This window comes from Amaranthus tricolor, chromosome 1 (assembly GCF_026212465.1).
Source record: "Amaranthus tricolor cultivar Red isolate AtriRed21 chromosome 1, ASM2621246v1, whole genome shotgun sequence".
Lineage (NCBI taxonomy): Eukaryota > Viridiplantae > Streptophyta > Magnoliopsida > Caryophyllales > Amaranthaceae > Amaranthus > Amaranthus tricolor.
In genome coordinates this window covers 1063717-1085409 of record NC_080047.1, presented here as the reverse complement: position 1 = coordinate 1085409, position 21693 = coordinate 1063717, and the positions used below count along the sequence as shown (strand labels likewise).

The window sequence follows — 21693 nt, the reverse complement described above, 5'->3', positions numbered from 1 at the left end:
CTAGAGTTCTAAAGCCAATTGTAATAATATATCTCTTAATTAATTGATTCCTTTACAATGGATCTTTGGCATAGACAACCAAAAAAAAAGAATATTCACGTGAAATGCTGCATGTTGAAAGCAAAGAACAGCAAGCAAATACTTAGGCAATTGACTTTAATTTTGATAACAATAACGGCTTTTGAATATTTAGGCAACACAATTTCATGGGTAGACCCTAAGGGTTGTTTGGTATTAGAGTTAGAGTTAGCAACCCAATATCTTCATAAGATAGAGTACAAGGAAAGGGATGTTTTATTAGAAAATAAAAAGAAATTAAATGGTATCCGATCAGATTAACTAAATAGATAGGTAAGCATATAGTGACGCAATATTTAAAGTGATAAGCCGGTCTCTTAAGAGATCGTCTCTTTGAGAGATGTCTCCCAGCCTCAGCTCATTAAATTTTAATGTCCACTTATTGTATCCTTTATGCCTACGTATATTATCCGTAATGCTTACTTAAAATATAGTTAATGCCAATCGAAAAAGTACTTAAAATGCCTACTTACAATATTTTTAATGTCTACAGAGAAACTTAGTCTACTAGCCTACTTACCATATCCTTAATGCCTAATTAAACGCCTACTTACAATATACTTAATGCCCAAAGTATTTACAATATTCTAAATGACTACTTACAATATTCTTAATGCCTACAGAAAAACTTACTTTATATTTTTCTTTGTGGGTCTGCCCAATTAGAGATGACCTCTTAAAAAAATCGTCTCTCACAAGAATTTGTGTAAAGTGATACTATTACAATCTCTTGTTTTCACCAAATTAAATGCCCTCTAAATCTATTTAAAAAATAATAAGAAATGAAGGCAAATAAAATAGTCTTTGAAAATGGCAGTAAAAGGTTATTTATATGAATTAAACCAATACACACATTCATGTGCAAGCAAGATTAAGGTTAAATAAAAGTGTTATAATACTTGCAGAATATAAATTTTGGTAAGAGTTTTAAGCGTTTCATACAAGATTTAGATGTGAAACCTAACTTATTATATCAATTATTGATTATTAATTATAACCAAAAGTCTCAAATTTTATAAGACGGCCTTCCTATTTGTACACTCAAATGAACATACGCGTTGTCATTCATATCAATAAGTTTTATAAGAATGAATCAATTCTAGACATTCACAGAAATTGACTTTATTTTGTAAGAGGTTTGTCTTTGAAAAAATCTATGACAAAAGGCATAATAAGGATATTATGATTTCACTACATTCAAATTATATGGGATTAGTTATGAAGTATGAAGCAAAATAAATTAAGGTGAGATATTGAAATTAACTAATAATAAAGAATATACTTTATTCTGTGGTTTTGATCTTCACTATATATTGATCTACTACTACTAAGAATATTATCAATTTAAATGATCATCAAAACTCTTATTCTGCAAATTCTATTTTTTAGTTGTAATTATCTGATCTAGTTATCTACCTAATTTCCGGCCAACCTCTTTCTCTTCTAAGCTCCTCAAAGTTTAATCTGATCAAGTTATCCAAGTAGTTTATCACTGGCTGCATTTTCAACACACATGACCAAACCCACATCTCATATGATTTTCTCTCACTTTACTTTTAGCATTATTTGTCTTCAACGGGATGCAATCTAAAGTAGGGCGAGGACAAGTGCTTAATGCTCATATCATATGTTTCGATATTACAACAAAAAACAATTAATACAATCATCAAACATTTACATTTCCTAACTTCTTAGTTTATTTTTATTTTTATCAAAATGCCGACACAAGTGAACGCCGATCGCTTGATGATATTACGAGAAATAGTATAGTAGAATTATACAAGTATCATACTAAATTCACTGTTAGGGGTGTTTGGTTATCAAAATATGGAGGGTCAGAAACAGATTCATAATCCGTTTACCTTATCCTCTGTTTGTTATAAAGATCTGTCAATTGTTTCCATTATCAACCATAAACAGTTCTCGTTATTTTGTTTCTCTTCATGTATCACTGGTAACAAATACCCTATGCTACTCTTTGTATTTCTTCCGTCAGTTATGATGTGTAAACTAAAAATTGATCTCTTTATCTTCTTTTCAAAGCTAGATCTGAAATTCATGGTCATACATTCTCTCTCTTCTCCGAACCCGATCTTTCAGATATCTCCCTTTTACATATATCCTAATTTCTTCCTTTTCTTCTTAAATCTCTTCAATGGTTGAAAACTAAAGTACAATTCAAATTATTAGGCGTCTATAACACCACTATCAACGACGTCATTGATGATTAAGATATGAGCATTTTCATGAACAAGCAAGAAGCAAAAAATTAATTTTAATGGATTTTTAGGGCATTTTTAGTACTTATAAATTTTCAGTGTGAAATTTGCAAATTGATTGACGTGGCAGTTTGTGTGGCGGGACTATGGTTGTAGTGGTGGTGGTGATGGTGATGGTAGTATATGGATAGATGTTGGTTTGAATAATGTGAGTTGTGCAGCTATGGCAAGAGAAGAAGTAAATTGTTAAGTGTTTCTTTTTCATTTTTACAGTAACATTTACTATTACCCTTAGCTCTTGTCATTCGTTACCTTTTCATTACCATTACTACTTTTATACCAAACACCCCCTTAGAGTACTAAAATCTTACTCTCTCCTATTCATTTAGGTGTTTCATTTACTTTTGAGATACTATTCATCTATCACTTTTAAAGTGTATTTTATTATCAATCTTTAAGTTAAAACATATTCATGTAGAATCTTATTTGATTCGTTTTAATGTAAAATTAATTAATTATAATTTTTAATTATACATAATTATACATATTAAAGATTAAATAAGTGCATTAAATATAATGCATAAAAACACTTAAGATGAATAAAAGGGAATATAAATTAAAGTGACAAGTATCATTACTTCAAATCATATCCTTTCAACTACCAAATATTGACTGTTCATTCTTTAAAAAAAGCTACTATTATTAAAAATTAGGACAATATAGATGAAGCAAGTGCTGTTCAATTTCCAACGTGTAGGCATCTCTAACGTGGGATGATCGATTGTGTTGGATGTGAATGATGAATCGATTCTCCAACCATTTCATGATAATTGTATGTCTTTGATTATTTGTTGAATTGTTTACTTTGGTCAGCACTAGAGAGTAAATGCCTATCCTGTAGGGTACCTTAATTTTAGAGTTTTTACGACAAGATTAACTGGTTTACACTAAGAAAAGCAAGACACGGATCTAGCAATGCATAATATTCCAATATACAACCCTTAATTTGAAGAAAATTCAACTATTTGAAAATAAATAATACTTGAATGAAATGTAGGAGACTATTGAGGATTTGAGGTGCAATGCAAACAACAAAGATGTTCCGCAATATGTATAAGATATATGACTGTATATTGATCAATATGAATTGTAAGAGTTTGAGACTCTAACAACAGAAGAAAATGGAGAAGAAGAAGAAGAAGAAAATAAAGCAACACCAATCACAACAAAACCAATGCAAGAACACACAAGATGATTTATAGGTATATTGGATATCTCTCCTTCAAACAAGAATTGATATCATTAATAATTCAACAATACATCAATAAAATAAACCCTCCCACACCTTGAGAACAACCTTACAAGCTTAAAGATCTCACCTTTAATGGAGATCACTCTCAATCTAATACATATAAACTTAGTTTTCCCAAACCCTTTTTGCCCTTGTAATAGCCTTCTCTCTCCCTTTCCTAATGCTAATTTAGGACTTCTTATATAGTCTACAACTCATTAGAATAACCCTAGAACAAGTACAAAGTGTACCCTCCAAGCATAGATCAAAACAGAAAACCCAAAAGCTACCGCTACATCGATGTGCACGGACGAGCACCATATGTGCTCGAACGAGCACTGAGATTTGATCATTCTCTAGAAGCTTCATGTGGTGTGCCTAGACAAGGCACCCTCCTTCCTTCCTCTTACCTCGTTCAAGGCATGAACCAAGACCCTCCTTGTGCACCTTCTTGTCTTGTTCAAGGCATCTCTTACTTGTTCAAGGCACTCCGTTTGCACATCCTTAATCATCTCATGGAGTGATTCAAACCTCAACCCATCATATTTCATTGCACACACATCATCCTTTTGCTCCGAAGTTAATTACGCATTCCTTCCCATAAAACATTCCCTCAATCAACAAGTACTCCATAATCTTTCTCATCATCAACAAAGCCTAAAACAGCATCTTAGCTGTCCTCAAAATCCTTTCTACCACCATCCCTCAAGCTCTTCATCTTCTTGTGATCTTCCTTCTTCTTTTTGCACATTATTTGTATGTGCTCCATCTTCTTACAAATGTAACATTTTTTATTACTATAGGCATTCCTCCCTTGGGACTTCCCTCTCCCTTGGTAACCTTTCTCCTTGCTTTTCCCTCTATTAAAACCCTTCTCATACAAGCCTTCACCACTACTCTTCTTCCCTTCCCTTTCACATCTCACAATAAAGCTATCATTCTCTCTCAACACCAACAATGCTTGATCAAAAATAATAGACTCCTCCTAATGAGCATTGTTTGGAACTATATTTCTATAGCTCTTAAGAAGAAAGGCCAAAAGAAGCAAGGCTTTCTCCTCATTCAAAAGTTTATCAACCGCATTCAACAATTGACATAAAAGTCGGTTGAATGTGTTAATTTGCATACTTGTATTATTCTCCTTCATGAGTTGATACAACTCTCTCACCTCAAGTAAAGTTTGTTGGTGAGAGACTTCAAAGCAAACACCACTTGAAGCATCTCCAACAACACATCAGTTTCCATCTCCTTCAAGTAGTTTTATATGATTTCGAGTGCAATGACAAATCATATAGTACTTATCGCCTTCTTCTTCATTGCCACCCATTTTCCCTTCCCACAAAGGTGTTGTTGGCCTTATTCTTTCAAGTGTCTCATCTATGCTTTGTTGAACCAACAAGTCCTCAACAGAACTTCTCCACACTGAAAAGTTCATCTTTTCTCCCAATAATGGAATATGAAACCTTGTTCCATCACCCATTTTATTTCTTCACCAAAATCCTTACTTTCAATCGCCAAAATACCAAATAAACACACCATGCTTTGATACCAATTGAAATGAAAAATTTTAGGACTAACAAGTGGAGAACAAGAAGAAAAAAGAACCAAAAAAAAAAAACCAAAGCAACACCAATGGACACAACAAAACTAAAGCAAGAACGCACAAGATCATTTCATAATGTATCTTGGATACATCAATAAAATAAACCCTCACCACCTCAAAACCTCTCAAGCTTATAGATCTCACCTTAAATGGAGATCACACTCAATCTAATACAAATAGACTCTAGATTTTCCAAACCCCTTTTCTTCTTGAACTACCCTCCTTTCTTCCTTTCTAATGCTTACTTAATCTTCTTTATATAGCCCACATTAGAATAACCCTTGAAAAAGTGTAAGGCATGCGCTTCAAGCATAGATTAATACAAGAAAGCCCGAAGCTCCCCTGCATTAGTGTGCTCAGACAAGCACCATAAGTGCTCGAACGAGCACTGTGGTCTGATTAATCTCCGGAAGCTTTGTGTGATGCGCCTCGTTCAAGGCACCTTCCTTCCCCTTGTCTCATTCAAGAAATGAACCAAGGACCTTCATGTGCACCTTCTTACCTTGTTCAAGGCATTTTCACATCCTTGATCATCTTATGAAATAATTCAAACCTCAATCCATCATATCCCATTGCACATACATCATCCTTTCGAGACAAAATGGGCTAATGAAATGATCAAAATCATCTCTTTCACTAAGAAAATTGGCACTCGCACTAACACTATATAATTGAGTATCTTACATACTACTCTGGTTCTCTTCTCATTTAGAATGTAAAGAAGCAAATTTGCATAAAGTTATATGAAAAATATACAAGGTAAATATATTTATATGATTATTAAATTAATCCAAATATAAACACTTTTTATAATTTTTATGACGCATATTTTGAAATATTATAGCTCAAAAACTACTCTGAAAATTGTGGGAAAAGTAAAAGAGAAAATTAAAAGAACATAGAGTAATATAGTTTATATTATCATTTGTTTTTTTTTAATAGCTATGCTTATTTCATCAATCAATTTTGTTTTATAATTTTCTACAGGTAAAATATAATCAAGTGAAATCTTATTTAATTTGTTTTAATGCATACTTTTATTATCTCAACGCTTTATAATTATTATGCACATTTAAAGATATTTAATGCATAGCACATTGGACAACTATTAAATTGAAATAGATTATCGTTAATTTAGATTACCTGAACATGATTGGTGGGGAAGTAGAAACATCAAACATGTCATCAAATTTATAGTTTTTCAGCATTCATAAAGGATAATATCATCCATAACTTTTTTTTGGATCCAAAAATCTAGGCTTTCTTAAAACAAAGTTGTTTGGCAAACTGGGGAGAGCAAAATGTATTATAGAAAACTTCCCACTAGTATATGTATATAGTTTCTATGATAGCTACTAGCAGGATTCCTTGGGCAAAATTCATACTTTGAGATATCTTTTTTTATTTTGTATACAACACAATAAATTCTGCTTTTTATTGACTCCATTACATCATGCATAAATATAAAAAAGCAAACAAAAGATGATGTAGCACATTTACAAACCCAAGAGGGGTATGATTTATATCAGGAATTAAAGAAAAAAAGTTTAGGAGTCAGTAGGCAAAAGGGTGTCAACAAAACTGAAGTTTAATTAATGATATTTCATCTGAATAGTATTCTATACGCAACAAAAATTGTCACGTATTCGTTCAAAATAATTTTTTATCACATTATTATCACATCATTTAAAAAAAAGAGTCCATTAAATTCATTTCTTGTTGACATAGACAATAAAATGTGCGCAGATTAAATACCACTAACTATTGAAAAGATAATATAAGTAGCTTTCCTCGACAGTCCATTAAGAAACTCCTCGTTCTTCACAGTTAGATTAGACCAGACAAATGGTAGAGCAGCAGGTTTCAAATCGGGTCATTTTGAGTCGATTACCACTAACTCTTCCTTGACTATTGGCAATATGGAAACTCCTAATAAAAGGCAAAACTACTTAAGGGTGCAACGTTTCAGACAGGTAAACATTCCTATGAATATGAGATCATTGAGTCATCGTCTTATTCTAGCAATTGGACAAAAATTTTGCTATAAAGCCAAAATTGGATTACCTACTTCATCATCCATCGGAACTTCGTTCCAGCATTGTGTTACTGTTTTGACTTTAGTATAAAAGTGAGCTCCCGTTTCTCTGAAACAAACAGGGAAAATCAGGATTTATCTAGCTTTTCAATTTATAAACTATGAGGCACTCCAAAACTTCAAAGCCCCAAACTACTTCAAATTTCATCCCTCCGATTCAGGAGGTCCGTGTAAAGAAAGCCCATCCCTCACTCATAAGCAGTAAGAACAAGATAGCAATACTGAAGGTAAACATCAAAAGATTGTTGGGGAAAGATGAAAAGAGAACAACACTGTAAGAACAACCACTTCACCTGCAAAAGGAGTCTCAAGGTCACCAGATGAGATGAAGGGCATAGGAACTGAAACGGGGATGTTGGTGCCAACCTATGGAAAGACATGGAAGAATCAAACATAAACTTCCACAGAACATGGGATTGCAATTGTATCAATAGTTTACACAGTAACACTCCCTGTTCCAAAGTAAATATTGATGGGAAGATAAGGGTCATCTTTTGTTGTACAAGTATTATTATATCCCAATCAACCATTGTATTCATTCTTTGAAATTCATAGCCAAAGGTATCCTTTACTCCTTGTTTATTGTTGGTATTAAATGTTGGCAATGTGAATAAATTTTAATTTTATCAGCTGCTCGAGTGGTCAATCATATATGGATGGCAATGCGAATAAGTTTCAATTTTTATATATAAAGGCCCTTCATTTAAAATTTTACTTGGAACTTCTAGAAAATAAGAATGACAGTAATTGAGCACACACTATCTTCCATTCCATTCAGTGACCCCCGGCCTAACGCTCATATTAAAGATTTATAACGTCCAACTTACTGATTGTGAAACAAATATATTGCAATCATATCATATCACTAGGTGATTCCTTAATGCTCAACCCTAACGCAATTCCTGGCCAGGAACACTATAGTTTGAGGGCAAATATATCGATTTATTTGTTTGTGTTCTGTTCAACCGCCGTTGTTCACATGTAGGTACAGTAGAGGACTTCATGAGAAGAGTGGCCATGAATATAGTTAAGAGAAGTCGAAATTTAACGGACGAGAGAGTCAAAATCATGGTGACTACAGAAATTAAGAGTTTTGACAATTTGGCCTAGTGAATCATATGGATCATCATTATATCGTCTCTAAAATTGGTATTTTACAGCCTCATTTTCTGGAAGCATCATTCTTGTAATTAATCATACAAACTCCATAAAAAATGCAATCATATCATATCGTAAAGAAAATAACAAAAATCAAATATTGCAAAAAATAACCAACCCTTAATCGGAATATCTATCCAATAATCATTTCCAAACTAGAACAATAAAAACGATAGAGAATTATCATACCTAATGGTAATGGCTGCCATGTGCATGATGATCACATTATATACGAACACAAAAATCCACCATTGTTGATGTCTTTCCTTTTTCTCTGCCTTTCAGAAAGTAAACTCTGAAATACGAAAATGGGTTTACGTCGAACCCTCCTCTCGCACAGGACACAGCGCACATATATATATATATATATATATATATATATATATATATATATATATATATATATATATATATATATATATATATATATATATATATATATATATATATATATATATATATATATATATATATATATATATATATATATGTGTGTGTGGGGAGTCTGTGGACATGGTGTATATTTTTGTTTTTTAGGTCTCACAAGTCGGCGATTGTCCCAAAAGGCGGTCCGCTGTTTTTTTTAAAACACTCTTACATATTCTCCTTAAATGTCCCATCTGATTTTGATATATTTTAATCATAAGTATTGATAAAAAAAACTGAAAAATATTACATAACCATTTCTTAGAATATTAACTTAATATGACTATAATTGACCCTCTAATTGTATATATGACAACAATTTATTTTCCTAAAAGAATTTAAAGTTAAATTAACTAAGTATTTAAAATATATTTTTACATTAATTTTTTATATCTAAATAAAAATCTTAATGAGATTAATTATTTCAAAAAATATTTTATACGTAAGTAAAAAATTATTTTTGAAAAATGTATTGATTTAAATTATCATCATAATCATAAATATTAATAAAAAAGAGCTGGTAAAATAACAAATCACAACTTCTTAGAACCTTATAATATTCTTTGAAAATTTTATTTATATATATCTCTATATTAAACTCCGTGCATTGTTAAGAGCTTATAAACTAATCTTAAATATTTCTAATTGCACTTGAGTAAAAATTATAATAATTTGATATTAATATAATTTTCAATAAGACAAATAAAAAAATCCCCTTGACTATGTTTTAACTTTTAGATTAAAAACAAAGTTTATAATAAAAATGATCGATAAATAGTATTAAAAAAACTATGTGAGACATTTAAAGCGAGTTGGAGGACGTAATAAATAGATCATATTACAATTTCTAAGAGATTATAATATTTCGTGAGTCGGCATTAATAAAAAAGAATCTCTTCCTAATAAACCAAATAATAATAATTTTAACCGGTCAAACAACAGTTGAAGTAGCGATCTAACCGGTTCATGAGCTACAGAAGAAAGAAATACATGCAATGCCTTTGTAAATATCAATAAAATGCTGAAAATGACGAATATTATTCTCTTAAAGAATCAACACATGGAAAAATCTTAGTGAAAGATTTATGATGATTACAATTTAGATTACACACTTTAGTGTTTATATATTTGCAAGAAATAATAAAAGCGTCATTAATTAATTATTTCTTTAATACTTGAATTAAAATAGGTAAAGTATTTATATAAAATTAATTTATGAGAGTTATCTAATTGATAAATGTAAGGAATTCAATTTGAGTGAAGATCTTGATTCTAATCATCACTAGCTTTTTAATCTTCTCAACATAGCTATATATAAATATTATCAATTTTTTTATAATTATATAGTTAAACTAGAAAAATTAATGCCAAAATAGTTAAAAATATTTGCTCGAAAAATATTTATTTCTAAAATTGTATATTTCTTCATTCACACAAATGCACGAGCATCTATACTAATATATAAGTAAAAATATACATTCCAACAAAAAAGTCGCTCCCATCAAGTGTCTTTCAAATGGGAAGCCTTGTTATTATGTATGGCAAAACTGAATAGAGGTAACACATCCTTTCTAGTAGTAATATACATGCACCAAAAACCAATTTGACTTATATCTTGGCTCATTTAGAAAATATATCATCAAATTTGCTACAAAAATTTGCAAGTTTAATCATGACAACCTTCTGCAACTCAAAATAACGGTGACTGAAAAGGGGTGAGAAGATTTTATATCCCCAAAGATTCAAAAAATATGGGACAAACCAATCGAAATGAATAAACTTGATGATTGCACAACAGCTACTGGCCATATGATTTACATATGGATAGTTGGATAGAGACCAGTCAAAGAACCACGGCCACTGCCAATCGAATCACCGTTGGGGTACAATGGCGATTGTAATTCACCCGAGTGAGAAGATTTCCTGGACTTGTGGGTTTTAGGAGAGGCCGAAAGGGATTCACTTGAATAACTGCTTGATGAGTACATTGATGATGGAAGACCATTTATCTTTGGCAAACCAGTAGCATCAGTTCCCAAACTGTAACCCTTCTCAACTGTATCAACTTCAAGTGGCAATTCATCAAGCACCTGTTGTAAGGGGAACATGCGATAAATGAGAAAAATCATTAACGCGTTTCTGGAATACAAACAATTCATGTAATTCTGAAGGTTTTAAGTTGTTTCATAGGACAAGGAACATAACATAATTACAACGAATAGAGGAAGCAAACCCACAAAAAGAAGACAATATGCAACGAAAAAATTGTCCAACTTAAAAATGTCAACAATGAAAATCCACCTAGTAAGTTATAGCCTAAAAGTTTGACAAGTTAGATACAGAAACCAACCCGGAAAGCCTGGTTGAGAATACGCAATTTATCTCGAGTTTGCTTCCTTTTTATTGCCAAACCATCAGGTTCCTGCAACATCTCTTCAAATAGATTCTCTCTGTTATAGTTCATTGCAATAGTTGCCATCAGATTTGGATGTTAACTGATACGGAACAATCACTAGATGATACAAAAAAACCCTTAAATACTCGGTCCAAACTTCATTTTTACCTATACAGCTTTTTGATAAATATGTTGTGCAGCTCTCGCTTAGTATGGTTTACCTGCATAAGGTTTATTTGATTGGATCAAATCAAGTGACTCATCAACGGCAAAGACATTGCAACCCAATATTCAAAAGCACCTTCATAGCTGAAATGCATATCATTCTTATTTAGGATGCTAAATTTTGACAAAACCAGGATAACAAAAGAAAAAAAAACGACGACCAAAGACTAAATATTCATATGTTACATGCTAAGATATTGATTAAAAACCACATAAGGTTGAAACTCACATCATAGTATACATAAACGAACAAGTTATTATTCTAAGATGACATCAACGTTAAAGCTCGCAATAGAAAGGCCCATAAAAGACACAAGTACATGAAGTATTAGAAAATTAACAAGCATAATCAGGCAAGTATATTGCATTTTTTCTGCCTTACCAGGTTCATCATACAAAAAGGCCGGATTACTAGAATAAGCCAGTCAAAACTAAAAGCCAGACTGCTGAACTTATATTTGCTTCTCCATGCATGTAATTTCAACTGCTTTTCAATCACTTAAAGAATACACTCACCAAAAGATATGAATCTGAGCACAGTAACAATTATGTCCAAGCTATGAGGAATAAAGTCAGTGGGGCCACATAGAAATCAATCAACTTATTGAACAATAATACCGTACATAGAAAAAAATTCAGAGAACTAGATTGCGAGTCATTGCCACAAAAACTATGAGGAGAAAACCAGTGCATAAACCAAACGATAGTATGTATATTCAGGAGTTTTCAGAAAAATGAAGTTTGTCTTGCTTAACACAGCACAATACAAAAAACCATTAGTCAACTCATTTCTGCACTACCATGCAGGAACCAAAATGCATGGAACATAGTAATTAAGTCAAGGAAAATACTTTGAACAGTTATATCAACAAAGTTTGTACAGGCACAATGCACCAACAGCAAAGAGACAGAAATAAAGCAAAAATAGTGCAATAAATCACTACCATCAAACAGAGCAAATGTTAAATCAAAGATGAAAGATAACCTCTTAAAAATTGATATAAAATTCAGAGATATCAAGCACTCACCAGGAAATGCATGATAGCCTTAGGCACAGAGTCTTCAACATTCTTCCTGACGATATCATAATATGACTTCAACAACAATTTGGTGACAGCATTTTCAATTGCCTCATTCTCTGTTTGAGTCTCTGCTGGCCTCAGTATTGTTGGTGGCTTCAAAAGTGAATCACACATATTACTGTTCAGAAGCTGCAGAAAAAAAAAAGTATTACAGTAGCAGCCTGCAAAAGACACTTACCTCCTTTAAATATATAGTTGAAAACGAATGCTCCAAATTCTGTATAGGCTCACTGAAAGACTTATTAATGGAGATTTCCTTAGAAGTGTTGTGGTTGTCAGCAGCCCCAAATATAGATGAAATCCCCCAACTAGGGTTAGTCACACCTCCTGTTCAGACATTATGTATATTTCAAAACTACTCAGGAGCAGTGAATATTGCATTAAATTGAGGTCTTAGAACAGCAACTGAGTAGAATCTTACCAGACTGAACAGGTTTATCACCATCTACTGCAGATCGAAAGCTCTGTCGATCAAAAAAGATTTGGAATAAAATCAACAACCATGTAAACATGGATTGCGTACCAACCAATATCATTGAGTAATTCTCATAGAATAAATAACTGTTCTATGATTCCCGCAAATCATCAACCATGTAAACATGGAGTAGGGACAGGACACAGAGATTCCTACAAACATCTATGATTCAATACCTGTTCTGCAATGGCTCCATTTGCACTTCTAGGAAGAATACCTCGTGTTTTAAGTATCCTTTCAGATGCAGGTGCTTTATCTGAATCCCCAACATCCTGACAGGAAAATTGCACCCTGGTACTTATAAGATTATGTATAAATAAACATAAAATTAACTAAGAAAGTGTGACAAGACAGATACCTTTAGCTTTGGGATATATACAGAAGATCTTGAAGACTTGATATGTTGACAAGCAACCTCTACAGCTTTAGCTCCACCAATGAAATTAGGGTGAGAAGTATTTATGTAGTCCAACTACGAAAATTAAACAGGAACCATTAGCAACCCAACCAGAAACAACTTTTGAGGGACTTCCTCTAAAATCAACAAACCAGACTCAAGTAGACATCATGTGTATGACCAACATGAAATAACCCTTACCGTTTATGAAACCAACATCACACTACAAGTATTTATTGTGATAACAATAATAGCTAAAAAAGGAAGGGGAAAGATAATGCAAAATTATTACTCAAGTTGATCTATAGATCAGTAATTTAAATCTTTTATCACCCCAAAGTCATTGGGTGGCTCTTGCCTTGGCAGGGTCAATGGGAGTTTGATGTATGAAGCCTTACCCTTGTAATAACAAAGAGGTTGTTTTTGGTTAGCCCTTGCTTGTTCACATAAATAAGACGCACACACGATAATTAGCCATTTACCATAATCTTTAAAATCAAAAACTAAATAACTATGAATCTTTGGTTGTATATGAAATGGACGGGGTAAATCTTTAACACATGTAGAAAGTACAAATCCTCTCAATGGATATGCACAAAGAATACTTCAAACTAGCGTCCAATTAAGTTACTATTATCTTATTATCTTCCAGGCTATAGAAAATTGTGTCTCTAATCCGGGAAAGAAAAAGCAACATGCTGGAGTACACAACAGAAGTATGAACTGCAATCCCCAAGGACACTAGCCCAATCACAGAAAGCAAAGAAAATAATGCCACTGCACAATTAGAGGCAAAGTGAACAAGAAACGGATGAGAATTAGAAAGCAGCAACAACGTTACATTATCCCAATGCTACTAAGTGGCTCATCGAGGGTCTAATGTAAGTAGCCTTACCCTCGCACTACAAAAAGGCAATTTTTAATTAACCCATATGCACTAATTGCATGTAAATAAAGATTACAGACATTAAAGAAAAAAAAAAAAGAGAAAACGACTAGATGAATTGATAAGTGGCCATAAGATATTTCCAACATGACATATATGATATAACTAGTACCTCCATGTCTATGATATGATTGATCATTGCCTCGGTGGGTTGAAGGCCTTCTCTCAGGAAGTTATGGATAACATCATCCATTCGTTTTCTGAGTATAGGAAAGCGTTGCATGTCATTGACTAGACAACGCCGGCTCATCTACATGAAGATTATAGAGTAAGAATGAGTACACCAACTATTACATAAAATTTGACAATAAAGCAGAACTTTGCTACCTTTATAAGCTCATCATATATAAACTTTGCACATTGGAGACTTGGTTCCAATAAACGATAAATTTGCCTTCTGACAAGAACTTCAAATGGTACCTAAAAACTCAATAGTTAAACCCAAAAGTTCACGAGTCAAACAAAAGACAAATATAAAGTATTCGACGTCATGAGGATACTGCAGAGAAATATGTATAACAAAGGATTAAACAGATCTCATCTCATAGCAAACATGTCAAAAAGACCAATAAATTTCATAACGTAATAAAGCCTACTTCTGGAACAAATAATGCAGACTTAGGACCAGTTGCATTCTGAATAGCTGTTCGGATGTCATCATCACTTAAATCCTCACATGGATCCACCTCCTGAAATAAAGATCAGATATCAGCGAAAGTTAACAAGGTATTCTTACTAAGTAGAGCATATAACATCACTTGAAAGTGCAACGTAAAATGAAGCTATGTAAGAAGGAAAGGAAGAGTAGCAGGTTGCACAAACAAGAATATCTGAAACAAAAGTCTCCCTCCCCCTCCTCCAGCAAAAGAAAGAAGTAGGTAGAGAAGTCATTCAAACCTCTAAACTCTTAACAAAAATTGACTGGAATATGTAATGAATTCTTGCACCACCAGATAGCTCGGAAGTTGACATCTCTTCGTTCTTCCCCTCGATCATAGAAGCAAAAACTGTTCAACAAAAAACTCACATCTTTAACATTAAATGCAACTGACATATGAACAGATTGACAGAGTGAACAAGAAAGAAGACTCACCTTCTGAGTATTTAGATAAAATATTTAAGATGAGGCTACCCATACCAGCCTAGAACAGAGAAAGAAAATGATGTATAAGAAGGATATCAGCACAATCAAACATTTCCAAATACTTCCTCCATGAAGTAAAAAAACATGAGATTCGAAAGTTTCTTAAAACGAGTACACTTTTTCCAGAACATATAGTAAAGTTGCAATTATGACGCACAAACTTTATCAAAACGCTATTCTTAAAATCATGATAATTAATATTCTCTTTATGTTGTTAAACATACCATTAGTGACCAAATGAAAAAACATTTTTGAAGGACAAATAATTTTCTACCAGAAATCCAGGACAATCCAAAATACACATGTTCGTACCTTAGATTCCACAATTTCTCCATAACTTGCGTGCTCTTTAGCAACAGAAACAAGTTGAGCACTGATTTGCGCTTTTAGACCGGGGAGAAGGGACTTGATGTGTTGAACTAGAATCTTCAAAAAGACGAAAAACAGAACCATAAGACCCAGCAACCAACACATTAGTGAAATACTATCGTACCATCAACCATGACATTGTTCTTACCTGATTTAATTTTTTCGCCAACTGTGGAACACCGCATCGATCTGCAACATCACTGTACACCTGATAAATCAAGTAAAATAAGCGGAGAGATAAGCAATAGAGTATGTCTAAATTTCAAACCAAAAACTGAATCAAAAAAACAAAGAAACCAAAGATACAGGTAACATACAGGACGACTGCGGAAGAATTTCTCCTCAGCCACAAGTGCGTCTTTTATGCTCCTGTTGTTCACAATGTCCTGTTTTATAATTGAAATATCATGAATCAAATAAACAAACAAATTGACAATTGAAACCACAAATGTATGTACAATATAATGTGAATTGCAACATCACTAATTTGAATATACCCTCTTTATCATCATTTGTAGCATTCTGGAATGTACTATAAAACCCATACAAATGAAATATACATTTTCCAATATAACCTGAACAAAAATGCTATCACCAGAACAGACCAAAAACATATAATAGTCATTCCTTTGACTCTGCTATGACAAATATGATACAAGCTCACAAGCATGTATCACGTGATTACACAAACCAAAAAGTCAACAGGGACAGTAGTTGAATCTTAGAAGGACTAGCAACAGAAGTAACAATTACACCTATGAGCTTGAATTACTCTAATTAATACAAGTTCATCAGTAAGAGACTAGTAGCCATAGGATACGACAATGCCATTATGCGACTTACAAAAATATTTAACAACCTTAAGTAACGAAGCAATTTCCAGTAAACTTGAACTAAATTAATTTGCTCAAGCTCATCAGTGGTAGTCATTAAAAAAAGTCGTGTAAATAAAAACTCAATAAATCAAGTGCCCACATCATTACTTCTATACTTCGTTTAAAAGAAGTGAGGCTCTCTAAGGCACTAAGGATGTCCCTAGAGCATAGGGCTCTAGGCGCCTTCCCCAAAAACTATGAAAACAAAGTTGATAAAAAAACTACAAAAAACAGAGACAATTCTAGAAGAGAAGGGAAGGGAAAACACACTTGGTAGGTGCACACATCAAATAGGCACATTTCTGAGACGAAAGGCACTCTAAGGAACTCACGGCTCTCACCGTAAGAAATCACCTCACCTAGCATTTCAAGGTGGCCAACCCATTGCAATGCCCCCCTAGGATGCGTCCAAGAAAGCTTTTAAAACAGTTTGATACTACTCCATTGAAAGCCCACGCACTAGTGAATGTCAGTAGAACTTTAATAAAAGGTTTATCCATGACTTCATCCGTACAGACCCCTCAGTCCAAGACTCTAGATGACATCTCCCATGTTCCACAAGTTGATCGATCACAATCTGAGTCTCTAACATCAATTATTTAAAAATCACTTTCCTAACCTTGATGTAGTTGTTTGTTGTTTAAGTCACTAGTAAATTATTTCATCAGAAACATCTAACACCCAGCACTCATGATATATAATGACATTATTAATTAAGCACAATACGACAGAAGTCAAATGGGGTGAACGCAAAAAAATTAGTCATAAATCAAAAATTCAATCATTGCAATAACAGAAGTGATGATGTCTTAGCCAAGGTTACATGGCCAATCTCAAATGCATTCATTGAAACAAGATATTAAAAATAAGAGAACAGTTCAAAACATCAAATTTAGGAAAACCGTTTCTGGGATGATGGTCAAACACAGACACAAAGTAAATCAAGGAAAAGTGTTTGAAATGTCAAGTACTAAAAGTTGCAAATGATAGGATACTTTTCTTGTATCTCGGGGATAAATTAATTAAACTTGATATAAAATAACAAAATACCTCTTGACTACGATTCACAACACCCACATAACCAAGCCGTAGTGGTATAACTTTCCCAAGCAAAAAATTGCGTGCGTCTGTCCCTCTGTCCATAATGTCTAGCTGAAACAACAGTAAAGAGCCCATCTCCTCAGGAACCATGCTGTGATATTATGCGTTACAAAAGAAATGTAAATAGCTATGATGTAATGTAATGCACCTTTGTGATGACACCAATCGTTCGATAACCTGTCCAATAATAAACCAAATGGCAAAAAAATTACATCCACCAAATTCACAAGTTGATCCATAAGAAATAAGCAGCATAAATTACCATCAGGATCCGCGATTCCAGCCATCTGCAAAGCATCTGAATTTGCTAAATCAGAATTAGCAGGGGTAACTGCTAATATTAAGCAGCTTGGGATTTTGATGTAGGACATTATCATGGTTCTTATTCGCGCTTCAATGTCAGATGGCTGATCACCAACTGGAACTTTGGTTAACCCAGGGAGATCTACTAAGGTAATATCAAGAACATTAGGTGAAAAGATTTTAAGACGGATTTGCTTGTCGGAAACACCTTTGTTTTCTCCAGCCTCTCTCTCAGTTTCAGCCTGACTTAAAATAAATTATCAAATCATACATTTGATATAAACAACCTTATGCCAGTGAAAGATTCAAAAACTTATGAAAAAATATAAAGCAGTAATCATTATGAAGTATTGAGTATTTATTACAAAGAACAATAGTCACTAACCAATATGAATTATGATCAACATGAATAAAAAATAAAAAAGAACAGGCACGATCACTGTGAATTAGGAGAACACAATTTAGCTTGTAAAGTTCACTGACAGAACTGATATTCATCCTCTTCTTCATCCATATGTCCAACTGAATATCAACAATTTGACGAAATTTGAGCCCATACAAAGGATGACATGAATAGGAGAGAAAACTTCATAATGAAGCATGAGAAGATTACATGAATCTTCTTCACCTCAGCCCCATTACAAAGCATATGCCTACTCGCATAAATCATAAAACAGTTTGACCTAAATTTAAGCTGGTTCCTTGCTCTCATATGAGTAAAACCTTCCAGATGACCAACTTATATCAAGAGCCATTAGACCCAAACTTATATTTGTGCTTCTTATTCTCACCGATCATTGAATACACAGCTCAGCTAGCATGCCAAGCCATTCTTCACGCAAAAGCCTAATTTGTGACTTATGGTAGCACATATTACCGTCATATCAGTATACTCTCTACGTCACCGGTTTTGCTACATATACTATTTTAATACATCTCATAAGGTTTGCTATATTACCTTTATTGGCCATGACCCCACCTATAATATCCCACTAAAACCTACGATTTATGCTATTTTAAATTAAAACTAATAATTACTCCACTAAAGGACATGAACCCACCAACATTCCCCACTAAAATACCCGCTTTCTCCCTTATCCTTGGTTTGTGTGCAAACCCTCTAAGTAGCAAACTTAAGGGAATAAGGAAGTCTCTCTTACTAATGCGGTATTCAAAATTCGTATGCTTTTATACTCTTAATACATACAGCTCAATAACTTCCTATTTAACATTAAGTATTTAAATTCTCGTTGAACATGTGACCATATAGCCTTCAAGCTCTCACAACATCGTTAAATTTGATCACTTAGCTTTGTAAACTCACCAACGAAATTTATAGCTCCAATTCATTTCCATAGCATTCTTCCAACCAAAAAACATACCAATAAATGGAAAGAACTTTCACATTCTCTTTCCACACGACAACCTAAATGAAATATAATTATAGTTCATCCAGTATTGAGTACTGCACCTCTACCCATTTCACCAAAAATAAATCGCAACTCATTTTGTCCTTGGTTAAGACTTAAAAGCAAACAAAATACAATCAATTCTTTTATCAGACTCTGTATTCACCTTACCATTGCAGCATTCAACACTAATGCATAAAATTCCAATGACAAAATAACTGTCTTTACAGGATTAAATGTAAGAACTCACAAAAAAATAATTATAAGATAAAAGTTCAACTGAATCAACAGTAACACATATAACTGCACTAATAACATTTCAAATTCGCATTTTACTAATAAGAAAGAAATGTTCTAAACCACAAAATTTTATCTGAATCAATTCTAACCCATACAAATCCACCAAAATTAATCGAAATTCATGTACTACTGAAAATTATACTTAAAAAAACAACGACAATAAAAATAAAAATAAAATAAAATAAAATAAAACTTCACCTGAATTTCTCTTCGAATTTCACTGAAATCAAAAAACCTTTTTCCAGGAAGATGCAAAAACTCTCCCCATTCTTCATCACTCTTCTTTGTCTGCAAAAGCTGAAGCACAAGCGGACGTCGAGTACAAATATCACACCCTCGCGGCAAGAAATCACGGCCAACAAGCGCTTCAAGAACGCTCGATTTACCACTACTCTGGCTACCAACGACGGCGACTTGCGGTAAGTCAAAGGCAGGACTATTACCTAGCTGTGCTGCTATATCTTGTAGCTTGTTTACTATTGGGATCACAGAGTGCCCCAACGAAGCTTTTGTAACTTCCGCCATTGATGGTGAAGGTGATGACGGTGTGATTGAATCGTCCGCCATTAACGAAAATTGAAAAAAAAAAAAAAAAGGAGATTGAAACCCCAAAAAGAGAGAGATGTTGTATGAATAGGAATGGAGATTAGAGAGTAAGATTCTTTAAGTTTTCAAAATTCACAGAAAGAAGAAGATCATAGAGAAGGAAGGATGAGACCTGAGGGCTGAGAGTAAGAACTTGTGACCTTTTTTATTTTTTCTTTTATTTGAGAATTATTTTGGGTTCCCCAATTTCTTGGGTGAGACTTGAGAGGAAAGCGATGTGTCGTTTTGACTTGTACTAGATGTCGTATTGTGATTAAAAGTGATGTGAATCGAGTTATATAACTGCAAGTCTGCAAGCTTTGGAGGACACCGAAAAAGATGTGTCGGACCGTCATATAAAAGGTGGTCTAGAGTAGCTATTTTATTTTAGGGACTGAAAAATTATTCACCAAAAGTTTTTGTTCTACTGAATTATTCTGAAATCTAGAGTTGGTCATGATCTTGATTGCAAGTAGCCAACCAAGTGTTTGGTTAAGTCACAACTAAAGCACCTTCAATTAACTAAGTGTTTGGTTAAGTCACAAGTAAAGCACCTATGATCCATTGGGTGACCGGTATCAAATGATAGTAATGGAAATGATTTATAGTGTAAAATTTCATAAAAAGTTCCATATAATTCCTATGGTAATGAAACTTTAATCACAAAAAAGTATTTTTGCTTATAAATTTCCATTACCACCTAATACCACCTCACTCGATGATAATGCGTTGGGATGAATTTTATGAAAAAAATAAAATGATTGAAGTTGGACAAGCATGAACATCAAAATAACCAAGAAATTTTTCAACCAAAATTATACTAATTTTTCATTTCCATTACCACATATCAAATGAGCCGTTAATTCTTTGATAATCCATGCCTCTTGAATTATATGTCTAATTTTTCCTTCAAGCTGCAGTTAATTTTTCATTGGAAAGGGACAGTTTTTCTACAATCTTAAAAGAACAAAAACGAAAATTGGTAAGGCTGAATGGACCAAGCCCGTTTGGGCCCATTTTTAAAAACTGACCTGCCAAAAACAACCCATATCTAGCCCTGTGGCTAATTCACTACAGTCCAATCTATGAAAAAACAAAAAATTATCTGGTGAAAGCCTCGAGTGTCAACAGAGCTGTCTGATTGTAGACTCGTAGTGGAAGAGGCAAAGTACGGATATGATGTCTGTCTATATGGAGTAGTATTAAGCCCAAACACA

General features: G+C 33.3%; 1 protein-coding gene and 1 long non-coding RNA gene across 2 annotated transcripts; both read right to left on the bottom strand.

The window, feature by feature from the left end:
- Positions 1–6899: 6899 nt before the first annotated feature.
- LOC130797454 (uncharacterized) lies at positions 6900–8763 on the bottom strand. The gene is made up of 3 exons (XR_009038865.1): positions 8634–8763; positions 7580–7652; positions 6900–7335 (listed from the first exon to the last, which is right to left on the bottom strand). It is a non-coding gene; the product is annotated as an uncharacterized LOC130797454 (long non-coding RNA).
- A 1617-nt stretch (positions 8764–10380) lies between these two features.
- LOC130797434 (dynamin-related protein 3A-like) lies at positions 10381–21135 on the bottom strand. Its single transcript, XM_057660016.1, has 20 exons — positions 20090–21135; positions 18142–18424; positions 18028–18056; positions 17829–17930; positions 16221–16289; positions 16052–16111; positions 15847–15960; positions 15484–15532; positions 15288–15397; positions 14987–15079; positions 14718–14810; positions 14503–14640; positions 13406–13519; positions 13224–13319; positions 12994–13036; positions 12751–12899; positions 12519–12665; positions 11434–11486; positions 11221–11320; positions 10381–10960 (listed from the first exon to the last, which is right to left on the bottom strand). The coding sequence occupies exons 1-20, from the start codon at positions 20456–20458 to the stop codon at positions 10685–10687; spliced, it is 2487 nt and encodes an 828-aa protein (XP_057515999.1). The 5' UTR covers positions 20459–21135; the 3' UTR covers positions 10381–10684.
- Between the last annotated feature and the right edge of the window lie 558 nt (positions 21136–21693).